The sequence below is a fragment of the Botryllus schlosseri genome, chromosome 13 (genome assembly GCF_051294905.1).
Source record: "Botryllus schlosseri isolate E-star chromosome 13, Bs_hap1, whole genome shotgun sequence".
Taxonomy (NCBI): domain Eukaryota; kingdom Metazoa; phylum Chordata; class Ascidiacea; order Stolidobranchia; family Styelidae; genus Botryllus; species Botryllus schlosseri.
This window is the reverse complement of record NC_137248.1, coordinates 14,438,797-14,458,136: the sequence shown is the minus strand read 5'-3', so window position 1 is coordinate 14,458,136 and position 19,340 is coordinate 14,438,797. Positions and strand designations below refer to the sequence as shown.

Below are 19,340 nucleotides of genomic sequence, written 5' to 3'. Positions count from 1 at the left end.
GCATTGTCCCACAGTTCCGAATTGGCTGCTTTACAGAGTAAGTCTTCTGAAAGGAAAACGTGTTTATTTTGTGGCGGTTTTCATACTATGCTTCGCAAGTTCTGCCCTGCTCGAAACAGCGAATGCTCGAGATGTGGCCGACGGGAGTAGTTATATAGATCGGTCGCACGCGGCTATGGGGTTCTTATGGGCGGGGTGGCATGCTAACGAGAAACCGGGGGTGGCATGCTAACGTTTTCGTCTTATGGCGGGGGTGGCATGCTAACGTTTTCGTCTTATGGTGGGGGTGGCATGCTAACGTTTTCGTCTTATGGCGGGGGTGTCATGCTAACGTTTTCGTCTTATGGGTGCGGTCGCATGATAACGCGAAACTCGTGGTGACATGCTAACGTTTTCGTCTTATGGGTGCAGTCGCATGATAACGCGAAACTCGTGGTGACATGCTAATGTTTTTGGTATACGTGCGGCGACATGCTAACGACGATAAATGTGTCTGTCGTGTATTCTTACGGTATCTGTGGTGATTCACCATGTGTTCTTATGGGTGCGGTCGTGATTCGCACTTTCAGACATCTCTCGCGTGGTGTTGAATATGTACGAGTCACCAACAATAACCGCACAAACGGAAACGCGGTTTGTTGTGAGGATTAAGCAGTGCGACCTATATTTCGAATGACCTGCGTGCGGAATTGTTTCTCGTCCAGTCGCTACTATCGATGATTACACTATAGACCGGTCAGTGTGAAATAATTTGATCGTAAATTATAATATATGATGTAGTTTAGTCGTGTCAAATGACCGATCGTGTTCTCTTTCCTCGCTATTGATTGCCACCTGAATAATACTTTCGACTTATTCGCTGTTTCGCACCTATAGAATAGTCTGCTGTTCACCGTCGCAACTTCATCGCGATAGCACAATTTTCACACCTCGATCAGTAGAACAACACCGCACTAACCCAGTTGTCGAATCACATAGGTCATACATTTTACGCGAAATGAAATATTGTATTGCGGTATACAAATATGCAAACTATTCTTTCAATTCAACAAGTCTAGTTAACGAATCGATTTTCAAGCTACCGTCACAGTTTTTAACACGAGTGAGTTGATATCTCTTCCCAGGTACGAGCGAGGCTTTGTTCCATTGATCCAAAACCACCTCGCCAGTATCATCCTTCAATGTAAAACTGTATAATTTCAACTCCTTTCCGGCACCAGAATTGACCGTCTTCTCCTCTCGAGAAACACAAGTAGCAGCGATCGAGACGTATTCATCTTTATTTCCGTATACCGATTCACAGGTCAATAATGGGTATTCTTCGGTCGTATGTCTCGATTTTCCATGCAGAGTTACTGACGAAGCCCGTCCCAGTAATACAGCAGGTTTTCCAGTAAATTTGTCAATTTGGACCCAACCGGATTTGACCATGAGTTTTTTTTCGTTTGGCGAATGCTTTCTCAATGACCCCGAACAAATCACGATTGAAACACGTGAAAGATATCTCTTCGTTATTGCCGTCGATGAATATACCTTTGAGATATTGGCTAACGCCACCTCTTTTGGGTGATGAGACGAATTTGACGCCGACGTGAAAATTTGAAGTTGCTCCGACTCGCATAGTGTTAATGATGCTGTTCGATGCCATATCGTTTGGTAAAGTGAGAGTCATCAGCAAACCCGCCGACATTTATAGAATTACGTGCGTGATATTGAGTGAGTTAACAGTCTTTGTATAATCCTGATGACCCGCGTGAATAGACTTGAATTGAAATAAAATTTACAGGAGTTCTGTAAGAAAGGATGTCGTTCACAAGTGACAAACGGCACGAATGAATTTTCTTCTTACCCAGTCACTTATCAATGTACTGTAGTGAGTATTCAAGACGTCTGTTGCTAAATCTCTGTACGCCGCTAGGGTACGTATGTCACTTTTCATCGCCGCAATGCTTATGACACTAAAAACCCCATTCCAGTCGATGCCGTATGATCGAATCGAGTTAACCAATGCGGTAAAATCACACTTTCGAACACGGCTCACGTTTTGTCCATGTACATAGAAATCTAGTACTCCGTGGATGAATTTTTCCGTCTCGCTCAATGTGGGGGTTGTCAAGTTATGATAATAGAGAAGGTAATTCTCAATAATCGCGCTAGTTGCCATAACGAGTATATGTAACTATCACCTGAAAAAGTAAACCATGAGAATGACACCACAATGTGTTAAAATGGTGAAATACACCACTCAGATTTCGAAAAAACAGATGTCGGTGGGTGCGTTTGACATGTGCGACACAATAAAATCGCCCGTTTCGCTAAACAGGAAATTCACTAAAGCGCAGTGGGCTGTGCGATTTTGAAAAAACAGATGTCCGTGGTGGCGTTTTGATCTGTGTGACACGCTAAACACGTCCGGTTCTGAAATTAGGAAACACGGTCCGTTCTGAGGATTACGCAGTGCGTGCGCGACCTATATTTCGAATGACCTGCACGCTGAATTATTTCCCGGCCAGCCGCATGCTACTATCGAAATAAATCTATAAATAGCCAACACCACGATCCGATTGTTATACTTTGCTGTCGCAGACATAAACGTTGGTTGGAGCAGTTAGATTGTACAATGGCCGAGGTTCAGATAGACAATATTGATACATTTGGTTATGAACCAAATGCATTCGAATCGCAATTTGAAGAGAATGCGGATATCTTTGACGTGATTAATCCTGGTGATCTGACGACGCCTGATTTAAGAGTTGAATCCGCAGAACGCGACCTTACGACAACGATCGAAATGCGACCAAACCACGCAGATATAGCGCGCCAGGCGTCGCTGAAGTCGGTGAGTCGACGCAGACGGAATCGTGTTCGCGAGGAAGAAGACACACCACCAGAGACAGGCGACGAACGCCAAGAAGTTGTAAATCAGAACTGGCAAGCGATAAAATCGTATGTAGTGAAAAAGACCAGTCATGTGTATAATATTCGAGTTATCGATCGTGAGCTAACAGATGTTTACCGCGATATCCAAGCGATATTTTTCTCCGAGTCACACACCTTTAAAGTGAACTACGCACTGGCCTTCATTTTATATCACACTGAGACTCTGAGATTTCGTTATTTTCATGCGTCGGCGAATGTCGATAGTGTATTAGAAACACCAGCGCTAATTTCAACATTACCTGAATTCGATGAATTTGTTGAATCTATTCGCTTGGAAACCGCACTTGATTTGTTACAAAACTCTCGAGCAGATACAAAGTCACTGCCGGTCTGTCTGACTAATGTACAGTTTTATGTATATCCTACCGATGGTATGTTGATTGGTTGAGCTGATATCGAAATACCGCCAGGACTTGCACAATCAAGATGTGCCACACCATTTATACGGTTAAAAAAAAAAAACTACGACGCCGATGTGTCTTTTCATGATCTCAATCATTTTCATAGCGATCAAAGAAAATAATCCTGTCATTGAATTTTATTGAGATTTACTTGTATATAATGTGTGTGGTGTTATTGGGGTTTATTTGTACATTATCTTTGTTCAATATGAATTTTTTTGTATTGTTTGTTAATGTATCATTTGTTTCAGGTGGATAGCATTATTTCATATCTCAAGTCGGTTATGTAATTAGATTTAAATAGTTTACATATAGAGATTACATCGACGCAGGGATCAAGGGTTTAATGAGTAAGTTATTCGGTACGAGTACTTTGATTTATGAACATAATTTAATATTTGTTTATACTACAGACAAAACAATCATCGAAATTTGAGCAAAGAATTGGATTGGTGAGTTATTACTATTCAGAACTAGTGAGTGTGATGTAACGATTTTTGTTGTTGAACAGGCAGAGTAAACTCAAGGATTAATAACAACACGCAAGTCTACCGGTAAGTTATCCGCTATAACACAACGTTAGCGAGCGTAGTTTAATACGTCGCTGATTTTATTAAGCATAAAGAGTCAAGGAAGACACCGACAAAGAAAATAGATTGTAAGTAAGACTAGTTTAATGTTCCCCAAGTTCTGAATTTGACTGTGTGTTATCGCTTCTACAGATGAGTCGACGACGGGGAAATCACGAGGACGAGAATGAGCCACCAGAGATTGACAACCAACACCAACAAATTACATCTCAGAACTGGCAAGCGGTGAAATCGTATGTAGTGAACAGTAGCCGTGTGTATAATATTCGAGTCATCGATCGTAAGCGATCGGATGTTTTCCAAGATACCCAATCGATATGTCTGATCAACCCGCAGTTTTATGTATATCCTACCGACGGTGTGTTGATTGGTTGTGTCGGTATTAAAATACCCCCAGGACTCGCACAATCAAGATGTATCTCGACATTTACGCGTCGAAAAAATAACACGAAGTACAACGATAATCTCTGTGCTTTTCGCTGTATCGCGCACTCACTAGGAAAAGATACCAAAGATTTGGCTCAACAATTTACTTCGGTATATGGCGTCAGTGTAGAATCTGGTGTGACACTTGACATGTTACATGATATCGAGGTCTTGTTTAATGTGGCCATATTCGTGTACACCAAGACCGAGGGTAAAGCTGTCGCACTACGTCGTAGTACCTTTGAAGCGAAACCTGTGTATTTACATTTAGAACATGCACACTTCTGTCTCATTACTGATATGAGGCGATATATACAGACCTATAAATGTGATGTTTGCCAACGATTATTTGATGAACAATATGATTTGACCAGACACAAATGTGTAACGGGTCCTGTTGAAGTGTTCCCCGGCTGGGTTTATAGCCCTCCTCTGAACATCTTTGAAAAACTTGATCTAGAAGGGGTGTTCGTTCCTCACGAACTTCGTTATTTCAAATACCGTATCGCGTTCAGTATAGAGAGCTTGTACGATACCTCAAAAACTTTGCGAGAGCACCAGAACATCCCCATCTCTGTTAGCATATCGTCTAATGCGGAAGGTTACTCGGAGTCGCATGTGATTGCCTCGAGCGGTGACACAAACGATTTGTGCGCACAAATGATTGATCATTTTCATGATATTCAAAGCGAATCATTCAGACTGTCACTCACAGAATATCAACCCTACTTGGAGATGCTCAAATCAAAAATTACCGAAATGAAAGCGCTTGATCCTTCAAAACACCCAATACCCCTTGAGCGTTTACAGGAGGAGTTTATGTGTTATTTACGTCAAATTCCTGTTTTGTCGTTCAATGGTGATCGGTATGACTTGAACTGGCTCAAAGCGTATTTGTTTGGTTTTCTCGTTGACGACAATCTCAGTGTATGGAAACGCGGTAACAAATTTCTCTCAATGACGACCAACAGACTCAAATTCTTGGATATTGTGAATTACTTGGCACCCGGGTTCTCGTATGATTCATATTTGGAAGCCTTCAAATGTAGCACCACTAAAGCTCACTTCCCGCACCAGTTTCTGACTAGTTTGGAAAAGTTGGATAACTCGAGGCTTCCTAACCACGACGAGTTTTATAACCCACTAAAAGGTTACAATATATCAACATCGGAATATGAAAACTGTTTGAAGGTTTGGAACGACAACAAAATGACCTCTCTGCGTGATTATCTCGGATGGTGCAACGCGAACGATACTCGCTACCTCATAGAGGTTTTAGAAAAACAATTCCAATCTTTCAAAAGTCAATTCAATGTTGATATATTCAAGGATGCGGTCTGTCTGCTCGGGGTTGTATCGAGACATCTTTTTAATAGCATCCCACGTGATTTCACCTTGTTCAATGATAAACACCGGGATCTGTTTTCGCTATTCAGAGACAATTTAGTGGGTGGACCATCGATCATTTTCCATCGATACCCAAAACCAGGTGTAACTCGAATAAAAGAACATTTCTATAAGGGAAATGCACAGATTGCGCGACATATAACAAGTTTGACCAGCGACTCACTCTATCTGTATGCTTTAAGTCGACCAAGTCCAACCGGATTTGCGGTACGTTGGCAACCAATCGACGCCGAGTGTACTAAATTCAAACCTGTCAAGACCGCGCCGAAATGCTCAGAGACTGTAACCCAGTGGATGAATTGGTATTCTCATATTCATAAGGTGCATGTTCACCACGCTTTTAACGGGTCTGAAATTCACGTGGGGATACGCAATTATCGACCTGATGGGTTTTATCGTAATTCGGGCGGACAAGGGATAATCTTATTGTTCCTTAGATGCGATTTTCACGCCCACGATTGCAGATTCGGATGTGACGACCCAGTACGTCGAGAGCGAGCTAAACGCATTCATGATTATTACGAAAGTCTAAATTATCGAGTTGTATGTAAATGGGAATGCGAGTGGAATATCGAGAAGAGAAATCCTCATATTGTGCGATATCTCGATGGCATTCAACCGCAACTGACTCGTGCCAAGTCTGTCACCCCACAGAAATTGATGGAGATGGTGATGAATGGTACTTTCTTTGGTTGTTTGTTGGTTGATATTTGTACTCGACCACGGTCGAAAAAGCGATTCGCTCAACTCCGCCCGATATTCAAAAATACCACGGTGTCTCGCGATACCGTGAAAAGTGACATGAATCAGCTTGCTGTAGATCGGAAATCACCCAGTAAACCCACTGACATGTTGGTTGCGTCGTACTGCGGTAAGAAAATCTTGCTAACCTCCGACTTGATCAAATGGTATGTAGATCACGGGTTGGTGGTATCAAAAATTCATGAGGCTGTCGAATTCACAAAAAAGACATGTTTTGACAACTTTGCGAAAAATGTCTCAGACTGTCGACGCGCTGGGGATCGCGAGCCTAACATGGATATAATTGAGCTAACGCAAAAACTCGCTGCGAATTCTTGTTATGATTGCGAGTTAATGAATCCGCGTAAACTCAAACAAACCACGTTCTGTGATAAAAGTGAATTGGACGCAAATGTGGAGGATCGCTTTTTCATCAAGTGTGAACAATTAAACACAGATCTATTTGAAATAACGAAGCATCCTCAAAAGATCGAGCAAGATAACTGCATTCAAGTATCGTTCTGGTTGTATAATAATGTCAAATTACGGATGTTGTCGTTTTTTTATGATTGTTTATGCAAATATTTTCGAGCCGACTGCTTCATGCTACTTTCGATGGATATCAACTCGTTTTTCATCGCGCATTCAGCACCGCTCGATGATATTCTCATTTCCGAGAAAAGGAACGAATTTTACTGTGATTACGAGAATTGGTTTCCGCGTTATTTTTGTGATGAGCATCGAAACGAATTCTTGACTGATCCGATTTCTTTTGACCGCTCGAGACAATGCTGTAAAGATGCGTATGCTCATTATCTTCATCAACCTGGTTTGATGGAAGTGAGATACGACGCCGATGCATCTTTCCACGCTCTCAATCGCTTTCACAGTGACCCAAGATAAAATAAATCACGGCGTTGAATGTTATTGTGGTGTACTTGTATATATTTTGTGTGACTTTAATTTATTTGTATATACTGTATGTTTGATGTGATTTATTTGTATTGTGTGTTCATGTATCATTTGTTTTCCAGATGGATAACACTATTACCTATCTAAAGTCTGTCATGTCGTTAGATTTTAATGGTTTACATGTAGCGATGATTACCTTGGAGCGGGAATTACCACAGTTCACGATTCTTGGTTCTACCAAACAACCCCCAATGTCGATGATACCCGATTGATGAAAAGCAGACCACCAAAACTTGTGATCGTGGTAAGGTCTATAGTTTGGTATAGTAACACTGTTAGATTTTAAAGCGCTATGAACGTATTATGAATCCTCTTATGTGATTTATTATTTTACAGATTGGGATCAGCTGCTTGACGACCTGAAGCATTCGTAACGCTACAACTTCCACTGACGATGAGAAACAGATGAAGATTTCATAACCCGGCGAAAATTGCTAAATCGAACTTTACTGGGTTTATATATTCCGCTAGAACAAGATGACTACAACAGTGGATATTCCCAACCTTGTTGATATATAAACACATGCACTTTATCGAGTTTCAATAAACAACAAACGATGGAATTGATCCACCCATTCGCGTGTATTGTGAGTGGTCCTTCAAGAAGTGGGAAGACTACTTTCGTTGCCAAGCTGATTAGACATGCGACATCAATGATTAAACCTAGTGTGTCCAGGGTCGTATATTGTTACAATAATTATCAGGAGGTTTTCAAGACGATGCATAACGTAGAATTCCACGCTGGTCTAGATATTTTAGAAGAGTTGAAGGTTTGCTCTGAAGACACCTTGATTATAGTGGATGATTTCATGACTGAGACAGCGAAAATTGCAGACTACTTTACAAGATTTTCTCATCATTCAGCCAAGTCAATTTGCTATATCACACAGAACCTGTATCACAAGGGTAAAGGAGCACGTGACTTGAGTCTCTCGAGCTCGTATATGGTGATTTTCAAGAATCCGCGCGACCAACAGCAGATCAGTTTTCTTGGTCGACAAATGTATCCAAACTCTAGATTTTTAACAGAGGCTTATCGTGACGCTGCTAGACAACCTCATAGTTATTTATTCCTCGATCTCACGCAAGAAGCACCTGAAAATCGACGCGTTATGACCAATATATTCCCTGGTGAAACCATGGTGGTTTATAGCCCGATGGTATAAATAGCCAGACGCAGAGCCGACTTTAAACTCAAAATGACCAAGGTACCAGCTCGGACACGGCGGCATATTCCCACACTAGAGTTCCTACATAAAAGTAAACCCGAGATACGCAAGCAAATTATATCGGGGGCCAGCAAAGAATTGATCGAGTGTATATGCGATTGTACAAAGAACATTTTAAACGGCAACATCCCTCTTTCAAAGTATAAAAGAAAGCGACTATCAGTTCATAAATGTAGTTTACGTCGACTTGTCAGGAAAGACATCCCTATTCGACATAAAAAACGTATGGTCAACCAGAATGGGGGTATGTTTATGACTCTATTATCAAGCATCCTACCCGTCGTCACTGGTTTACTCGGTAATCTTTTCAAAAAATGACTTCTTTTAAAAAAATCTTCATAAATCCGAGTCCGATCAACGGAGCTGACGTTCAGAAATTGAATTTGGATATCGACAAATGTATGAGCGACATATTACAGATGAACATACCCCAAGAACGAAAATTAGCCTTATATAACGACGCACTAAATCGTTATCAAACAAAACACGACACACTGAATCAACCGATGAAAATCGATATATCAGAACAAAGGAATCTATTTTCGGCTAGTGAGTTGGATGCACTGCGACGCCTGATCAAGGGTGAACCATCAAGGATTCCTATACCATCGCCGAGTCGCCAACGAAGCAAAGTAAAGACTCAGCATGCCCCGACGAAAAGCGGTCGTACACCCAAGACCCCGAGACGATACGGATGGGAGCCATACTAAGTATTTCACACCAGGGCTCCCTGGTAGTTACCGCGGTGCATACGTATTCTCTAGAGGGCGGAATAGAGCCAAAGTCAAGGAGTTTCTTTCGAGCAAGGACGCGTACACAAAACATTTTCCATATCGAAAGAAATTTAAGAGACCTAGAGTGATTACGTCCGGTCTTGGTGTTCAGTATCAAACCGATCTCATGCATATGCAAAACCTTTCAAAAGAAAACGATAATTTTAAATATGTGTTGGTGACGATCGATTGTTTCAGCCGATTTTTATATCTGTATCCGCTCAAGAACAAAACCGCGCAAGGTATTATTCGTGGATTCAAGGAAATATTTAAGGATCGTATACCTCATGTTATTCAAAGTGATCAGGGTTCTGAGTTTACTAACCGTGCGTTTCAGACTTTCTTGAAAGATAACAATGTGCGACATTTTCATACAAATAGTGAACTGAAAGCATCGATATGTGAGCGTGTTATTCGTACTGTTAAGCAAGTGTTATACCGTTATTTCACGCATAATAAGACTTTGAATTATGTCGATGTCCTGTCCGAGATATGTCGAGGGTATAACACTACTTTTCACGTGGCTATAGGGTGTCCTCCAGCGGATGTTGATTATTCAAATCAAGAACAAATTTTCCATAGGTTATACGGCGACATGACCCCTAAAAAACCCAAACTAACTATCGGCACACCCGTCAGGATTTCGAAATCACGTGGTAATTTTGTAAAATGTGCCTTGGCGAGTTGGACCGAAGAAATCTTTTTCGTATCTCAATGTCGTAAAGGTGACCCTCCTACTTATCAGTTGAAAGACTACCACGGCGAAGTTATAGACGGTCGCTTCCAGCGTGAAGAGTTACAACCAATAACTAAAAATAATAATATTTACAATATCGAGAAAATCCTGTCTACTCGCAAGAAAGGACAGAAAACGCAATATTTTGTAAAATGGTTGGGTTACCCATCTACATTTAATTCCTGGGTCTCGGATTTGTATAAATAGACGCTGAAAATGTTGTTCAACCAAACTATGGATTCTGATTCCGGCTCATCTCGCATGGGTCAAGTCTCGAACAGTCTGAAAAACCAGATTGTGTTTATTGTACAGATTTGTATGTTAGTGTGTGTAATCGTGTTTTCCTTATATCAAATTTCTGTCGGGGTGGATCGTGAGATATATTTAACGCTACTGTCTTCTTCACTTGGGTATTTATTACCGAATCCATCACCTCATCGTATATGTTGAAAGAAACAATAAAATGTTGTTGACTCTACCTTCGAATGCGAGTTTGGATAAATTTCCGAATACTAGCACAGATTTTCAAACGGAACTTTACAAAGAATTAGAAATGAATCGCCATGAGCTAGGATTATGTGAGCTGACCTTCCCCCATGATTTCCAACCGCGAATTGAAGTGACAGCGAAAAGTATCGGTTTTGGATTTGTCGATGCGAATGGATACACCGAACGGTATTATATTCCCGAAGGTTCGTATTACAGCATCGGTGAAATGTTAGAATCGTACGAGAAATATTACATGGGGGACATTTTCATTTTACAAGGATTCGGTGACTTTAGAATCACATTCAGAAGATTAGTCACGAGTAAAAAAAGACACAAGCGGGGTGTACCCATAAATACCGATACCACAGACTCTAGCGTCAAACACATACCCCGTACCACGCATGATTCACCCGAGCCTTACGGACTGATACCACTTGGTTCTGTGTTGGACACAATAACATTTAGACGCGTTGTATCTCGTCGCCGCGGAGTGGTAGAATTTATATTTACACCCGCGATAAAGTTGGAACGGATTGATAAGGTTTATGTGTATTGCGATCTGATACAACCAAGACCACATGGTAACAAGCTGCAACAACTTTTACGGGTGGTTACTGTAACCGCTAAACCGAATGAAAACCAAATCAACATATTCCCAAAACCGTACTTCTTTGCTTTAGCGAGAAACAATTTTAGAACGATACGAATTTATCTACGTGATGCAGCTGGCAACCCTATTAAATTTCGAAAAGCACCAGTGACAGTAACCCTACGCTTTCGTCGTAGAGCTGTTGATTCAATATGAGTTACATCACGTTGTCTGGTACCCAAGGTGAATTCTCGGTGGTGTTACCGAATGAAATTATTTGTAATGAGCTTGCGTTGATGGATATGAGTTTTGTCAGTGAATCTCTTGATCGAGTTATAATCAATCGTGATCAAGCACTCTGGGAGCTACATAATGAGAAAGATCGAATAGTAGAAGCGTACCTAACACCACTTGGGAATTATGCAAACAACCTCGAGTTGACGCGAAGAATATTATCTGACAGTTTCAAACACTGTTTCACCGAAAGAATCAACGATGAACTTTTCCGAATTCGTTACTCGAAACGTATCACACTCCACCCCACGGATATATTCACGAATTATTTCAGTGTAGTTGATCAAGTGTCGACACCAGTATGTAATGTCACGTCGATCAAACCTAAACCAACTCAACCCCACCTCAGATATCTTTTTGTGTATATCAATGTACTACGACATCATCCGGTGGGTGATTACATGAGTCAATTGCTTCGTGTGATCCAAGTAAATAACGAGACGTGTATGAGACAAGAAGTTGTATATGAAAAACCGTTTTATTTCCCAGTATCGATTAACCACATCCGCGATATAAAAATCACCATCCGGGATCAATACGGTCAGTTAGTACATGATATAGAGACCACATTGACACTCCACGCACGATGAAAATAGTGACGTTAACCACCTCTATGCTTGGTGTTGATTTTGAACACAGACTACTCACCATCAACAACATCCCGACGAGATATTGCGAATTAGCCCTCATGGAGATCGATTTCACTTTAACCGAACCGGCGATTGGTCAATATTTGTTTGTGTATTGTGATATTATTCACCCTCACTTACTTGGAGATGTGTTAGCGCGTTTATTACGAGTTATACCGCTGACACCTGGTGATGTCACGCATAATTGGGTAGCGACAAATCCGTATTATTTCCCTGTTTCAAAAGATGTTGTAGATTCTGTATGTCTTTACCTCAGGGATGAGTTTGGGGAACCTATAAATATAATAAGTCGTTCATTGCAAGCTACATTTAACATTAGGAAGCGATTATGAAAGTTGTTTTCACGTGTGATCATCATTCTGTCCATCGTCATTATAACCAGACAGGTGATGGTTATGGATATTTTAGTGGTGGAGTTCAAGCCGGTTCCGGTATTGGGAGTTTGTTTAAATCACTCGGTCGTTTAGTGACACCTATTGCGAAATACGCCGGCGGTCAATTGTTACGGACTGGAGGTGAAATAGCGAGAGATCTATTACGGGGTAACTCGATCAAGTCTAGTGTTGTCAAGAGAAGTAAACAAGCTGGCGGTCGAGTGATTGATAAAATTTTAACCCCAAAAGCTATAAAAAGGAAAAAAACAAAGTCAAAGAACACTTCATCCAAACGTCGTCGTAAACAACAGGATATATTCGACTAAGAACTATGTTGATGCACGCGGGTTCCAGAGAATGTCATAACTCGGGATTAAACATATTTAGTATACCCCACACACAAACCAGTATTGAGGAATCGCAATATGTCGTCGTCAAACCCCATAGTTTAGGTAATGTCATGGAAGTACAATTACCAAGGACGGATCGATATATGGATCTACAAAACACGTTCTTGAGATTACGTTTGAAGCTCACTAAACGCGATGGAACTGATTTAGCAAACGATACACAAGTGGGCCTGGTCAATAACATGTTGGATTCTCTTTTCAAACAAATCGATGTAACTATTTCAAATGAGGTTATCACAAATTCGGATAATTGTCATGCGTACAAAGCTTATATCTCTCGGTTGTTGAATGATACTCACGAGGCCTCGGAGAGTTTTGTGCAAGGACAAGGTTTTTATAAAGATGTCGCTGGATCTATGGATGTTCTTGGTGCAGCGAATACTGGATATGTTAAACGAAAAGACCTTACAAAAAACAGCACTCCGTTAGAGTTGATCGGAAAAATTCGAATGGGTCTTTTTGAACAGTCTAGATGTATGTTGGATAATGTCGACATGAAATTAAAATTTACACGTAACGAAGATAATTTCTGTCTGCTCGGTGATGCGGAAGATGTACAAATTGTTTTACTCGAAATGGAGGTGTATGTCAAACAGATGAAGATCGCTGAAAGTGTAAGCTTGGCACACAAGTCTGTATTACAGAAGAATACTGCAAAGTATCCCTGGATACGCTTACAAATGTCGACTCATACATTCGCGGCGGGCTTGTCGAAAATTGATAGAGAGTTAGTTAGCGGCACCATGCCAAAGAAGATCGTAATTGGTTTAGTTGAGACCACGACATTTAACGGTGTTCGGACCAAAAACCCATTCAACTTTAAACACTTTGATGTTCAAAATCTTTCGTTAAGTGTGGATGGGCGTCAAATTAACGGACGCGAATTTCATTTCGATTTTGATAAACATGGCGGACTCGAAGGATATATGGCACTATTCTCTCAGACAGGTCGCTGGGAATCCGAGGCACCTTTAAATATTTCACGCAAAGATTATGTCAATGGATACACTCTTTTTGTGTTTGATTTGACGCCCGATAATAGTTTGGGATGTTATCAACTTCATAAGACAGGAACTGTGCATCTGGTTTTGACTACATCGAAGCCGTTACCAACCTCCGTAACCTTGTTATGTTTGAAGGAGTTTCAACATCTTCTACAACTGAATCAAAAAAGACAAGTCGTCGAAATATGAATACGTCTGAGATCAATGATATTCTCTATAACCATCCTGACACACGAAGTCTATATCTAGGAACTTATCCAGTAGACCAGTTACCGAAGAAACCAATTAGCGGAAAATTCGCTATCGTCATTAATTACGATGAGTCGAGTTTGCCTGGGTCTCACTGGGTGTCTATATACCGAGATGACGATACTCATTTTCATGATTCGCTAGGTTTCGGACCACTAAAACCTCGGATATTCCAATTCCTGGAGTCGGATGAATTTTCTGTGACTGGGAAACAGCTACAGAGTAAAACTTCGGATGTGTGTGGAGATCATGCTATCGCATTCTTGATAAAAAGAGCTCAAGGGTTTTCAACCGAGGAATACTTGGATAATTTTGGTGATGATAAAAAAGTGAATGATACGATTGTACGTGCTTTTGTGAAGAGTTTGATTTCAGAGTAATAAACGAATGTATAAATGTGTATACTTGTGATTCTTGTTGCGACTGTGAACAGCAGACTATTCTATAGGTGCGAAACAGCGAATAAGTCGAAAGTATTATTCAGGTGGCAATCAATAGCGAGGAAAGAGAACACGATCGGTCATTTGACACGACTAAACTACATCATATATTATAATTTACGATCAAATTATTTCACACTGACCGGTCTATAGTGTAATCATCGATAGTAGCGGCTGGACGAGAAACAATTCCGCACGCAGGTCATTCGAAATATAGGTCGCACTGCTTAATCCTCACAACAAACCGCGTTTCCGTTTGTGCGGTTATTGTTGGTGACTCGTACATATTCAACACCACGCGAGAGATGTCTGAAAGTGCGAATCACGACCGCACCCATAAGAACACATGGTGAATCACCACAGATACCGTAAGAATACACGACAGGCACATTTATCGTCGTTAGCATGTCGCCGCACGTATACCAAAAACATTAGCATGTCACCACGAGTTTCGCGTTATCATGCGACCGCACCCATAAGACGAAAACGTTAGCATGCCACCACGAGTTTCGCGTTATCATGCGACCGCACCCATAAGACGAAAACGTTAGCATGACACCCCCGCCATAAGACGAAAACGTTAGCATGCCACCCCCGCCATAAGACGAAAACGTTAGCATGCCACCCCCGCCATAAGACGAAAACGTTAGCATGCCACCCCCGGTTTCGCGTTAGCATGCGACCCCGCCCATAAGAACCCTATGGCGCATCACGACCGATCTACTATACTACTGACGGGATCATTTCGCCAAAGTTTGCAAATTCAATTTGGCAATGCTGGCCGGTGTACCCGGATCTTTGAAGAGATCGGCGTTGGAAGTCCTTGTTGCTGAGAAGTTGGTTGAAGTACTGGTAGATTCAGGCGCGTACGAATGCTACATTAGCTCATCATTCGCCGAAATTCTCAATCTCGTTCTTACTCCTCGGGACTATACCATTCCCCTTGCATCAAAATCTTCTTCTGCTCGGGTTATTGGTCACGTAAACGCGACACTTCGTATTGAAGATAACGATTACGGCGTAACTCAATTTTGCGTCGTGGATGAATTGTGCGCCGACGTAATTATCGGCTTGGAATTCCTCAAGCAGCATAAAAGAGTCATCTTTAACTTCGGTGGACCGAAAGGAGATCTCGTGATAGGACGCAAGCATTGTGCTGTAGCTGCTGCCAAAGTAAAGGAGCCGCCTGAAATCTTCAAGTTCTGCGATCCAGGTGTGAAACCTGTAGCTGTGAAGTCGAGAAAATATAGCTCAGAGGATCGATCTTTCGTGCGTAGCGAGGTCTCGAAACTCCTCGACGAAGGCGTTATAGAGCAGTCGGTATCTCCTTGGCGAGCTCAAGTTTTGGTAACAAAGGACCTTCGCCATAAGAAAAGGTTAGTGATTGATTACTCGCGAACGATAAATCGATACACCCCTCTGGACGCTTATCCGTTACCGAAAATTGATGATATTGTCAACGAAGTTGCAAAAGGTGTTGTTTATAGCACGATAGATCTTAAGTCTGCCTATCACCAGGTGCCGCTCTCTCCGGCTGACAGACCCTTCACGGCATTTGAAGCTGATGGTCGCCTGTATCAATTTCGTCGCCTACCCTTCGGCATCACCAATGGGGTCGCTGCATTCCAGCGTTTCATTGACAAGTTCATAGCAGACAATCACCTGAAAGGCACGATAGCTTATTTAGATGATGTAACTATATACGGAAGGAATCAAAAAGAGCACGATGAGAGGCTCTCTTCGTTCATGTCGGCCGCCGATTCAACAGGCCTAACGCTAAATGAAAATAAATGCGCTTTTGGGGTTTCGAAGCTCTCACTGCTCGGCCATCTGATATCCCACAATGATATTCGACCCGATCCAGATCGTTTGCGACCGTTGACGCAAATGCCGGTCCCAAGCGATACTCGTAGTCTAAAACGCTGTTTGGGGATGTTTTCGCACTATTCAAAATGGATTCCCTCCTTCTCCGAGTCTATTCGAAAATGGGGTTATCTCTTGAACCGAAATGAATTTAAATTGATCACGGACCAAAAGGCACTGTCTTTCATTTTCCGCAAAGATCATCCGAGTAAGATTAAAAATGCGCAGCTCACTCTGTGGAAACTCGACTTAAGTCCGCTAAAGTATCAAATCATTCACCGCCCTGGATCCGAGAATATCGGACCTGATACTTTGTCTCGTGTGTGTTGTTCGACTCTGGGCCAACCACAAATGAGCCTTCAAGAGATACATGAAGCGCTGAGTCACCCTGGAATTCGACGTCTTGATCACTTCGTCCGATCCAAGAACCTCCCCTTTTCTATGGAGGATGTTAAACGAACTTGTGCGAATTGTCAAATATGTGCAAAATTGAAGCCTTGGTTTTTCAGGTCAAATCAAGCGAACAAGTTAATAAAAGCTACTCGACCATGGGAACGTATTAGCGTCGATTTCAAAGGTCCCGTTGATGGACCAAGGAAGTTCGTAGTTGTTATCATCGACGAATACAGTCGTTTCCCATTTGCTTATCCTTGTCGCGACATGACCTCGTCTACCGTCATCAATTGTCTTTCAAATCTGTTTTCGCTTGTCGGTGTACCGGAATATGTACATAGTGACAGGGGTGCATCATTTCTATCTAAAGAAATCACTGATTTCCTGACACGCAAGCGTGTTGCCACCAGCAAGTCGACTCCCTATCACCCGACGGGCAATTCGCAATGCGAGAGGCTCAACCAGACTCTGTGGAAATCCGTTAAATTGCTTTTAGAAAGTCGGAGATTGACCGAGAAACATTGGGAATCAGTTTTGCCGGATGCTCTGCATTCCATTAGGTCTCTCTTATGTACGTCGACTAACTGTTCTCCTCATGACAGGTTTTTCCAATTTGAGAGGAGATCAATGCTAGGCGACTCTATTCCCGACTGGCTTCTTCAAGGCGGCACCGTGCTTCTGCGAAATTTTGTGCGGAACAAAGGCGACCCGCTTGTGAACGAGGTAGAACTGTTGGATGCTAACCCTAAAAACGCTTTAATACGACACAGAAACGGCGTAGAATCCACGGTTTCGGTTAAGGATCTCGCACCCGACCCTGTTTCTGAGAAGCCATCAGGGGCGCGTGAAGGAACGCAGGAAGAGGTTTCCCCGAGCAGCGATTCAGTTGAGAGGACTCCCGATGAAGTTACGAAGTCCTCCAGAGGCGAGAGAGATGACGCTGCTTGTGAACCCCATTCTCCGAGTCGCGATGAAGTCGCGCAGTCCAGTAGCAGCGGAGATGCAGAGGAACGTCCGCTACGCCGATCCACGCGCATAAGGCGCGCTCCCGAACGTTACGGGCATGGGACCTCGTAGAAGCGAGTCCCTATTTTTCTTGGTGGGGGTGAACGTGGTGATTGTTAAAGACACTTGGTTGATTACTGATTACTGTAATTAGTTTACTTCGCTCTGTTCGTTCTGTTTTTACCTCAGTTGCTTATGTCTGTATGCTTGGAAGTGCATGTCTAGTTCCGTTTAGATTGTAGCCGAATTTCAGTTAATAAAAACCTAGAAAGCTCTATCAACCAAATTCGTCTACGCTTTCCTCGAAAGGTCACAACAACTATTGACAATTTAGCAATTACAATGGGTCTGCACAATAGGATATTTCATTTCAGGTGGCCATTCCGTTGCTGTGAGCTCTGGAGTTTTACTAGTAATAAAGCGAAACTGCCTCGTAATTTTCCGAACTGAAAAAAATAAAAATTCGATTATCAACAATTGTGAGGCTTTGCGGACTCCTTGAAAATGCTTCGCGGACCTCTGGACTCCCGGTTGAGAACCACTGCATTAGCTGTTGCCTTCAAAGTTGATTGCCTATCTTCGTTAATTACCGTACTGGTACAACATCGTATATGCATATCTAGGCCTATCGAAGTTTTCGGCCAGGGCATTCCTTTTTGGCGAAGTTCTTCTCGCTGCTGATCGTTCTGGCATACTTCTCGGAGTCATATGTACATGGCCTATAACTTCATATGTCCTGGTGCGTCGACCCGCAGCAACGGCCGACGCCGAAGTCTCCATTTCCATAAATCATGCGTATTTTTGTTGGGGAAGGGTACCCCAAAATCAACAAACATGACGATATTAAATCGCGCAGTGCGCGAAAATTTTTTGAAAAAGTTGCAGCAATTTCGAAAAAATTACTCTATAATTTATGTTGATTCACGAAATAATTTTTGGCCCCCTTCGAGTTCGCCCCCCCAATTGGGGGGTTTGGGGTGCGGCAGTTACGGTCCTGACTCCATATAGCCGTTTTAACACGCCATCGCCCCCCTATCGCCCCCTTCGTCCGTTTTCGCCCCTCTATCGCCCCCTTCGCTATTTTCGCCCCCCTAGACCGCCAAATTGCCCCCTGGGTGGCGATATCGCCCACGTTGGGAATCACTGGTCTACATCTAAAATTGAAATAAATAATTATTTAATAATTTTTTTATTTTGACTGTTAACAAGAACACGATAGGAATAATTCAATCTGGGCAATCACAATTAACCAAAATACTATTTTAAATCTTCGCAATTGGAATTGTGTCAGTTAAATTCAAATCAGTCGCTATATATATTATATATTCAGTATACACAAAAGATGGCCTATCCATCCATCATACA

The 19,340-nt window shown here is 42.1% G+C and overlaps 2 protein-coding genes across 2 annotated transcripts in view; one reads left to right on the top strand and one right to left on the bottom strand.

Annotated features, from left to right (window-relative positions):
• The window catches only part of LOC145453226 (uncharacterized), a 555,138-nt gene that overhangs the window by 527,766 nt on the left and 8,032 nt on the right, over positions 1 to 19,340 (bottom strand). The gene's annotated exons all lie outside the window — the stretch shown is intronic.
• LOC145453207 (uncharacterized) lies at positions 3,970 to 8,052 on the top strand. The gene is made up of 3 exons (XM_080331180.1): positions 3,970 to 3,999; positions 4,064 to 7,721; positions 7,814 to 8,052. The coding sequence occupies exon 2, from the start codon at positions 4,064 to 4,066 to the stop codon at positions 7,406 to 7,408; it is 3,345 nt and encodes a 1,114-aa protein (XP_080187306.1). The 5' UTR covers positions 3,970 to 3,999; the 3' UTR covers positions 7,409 to 7,721; positions 7,814 to 8,052.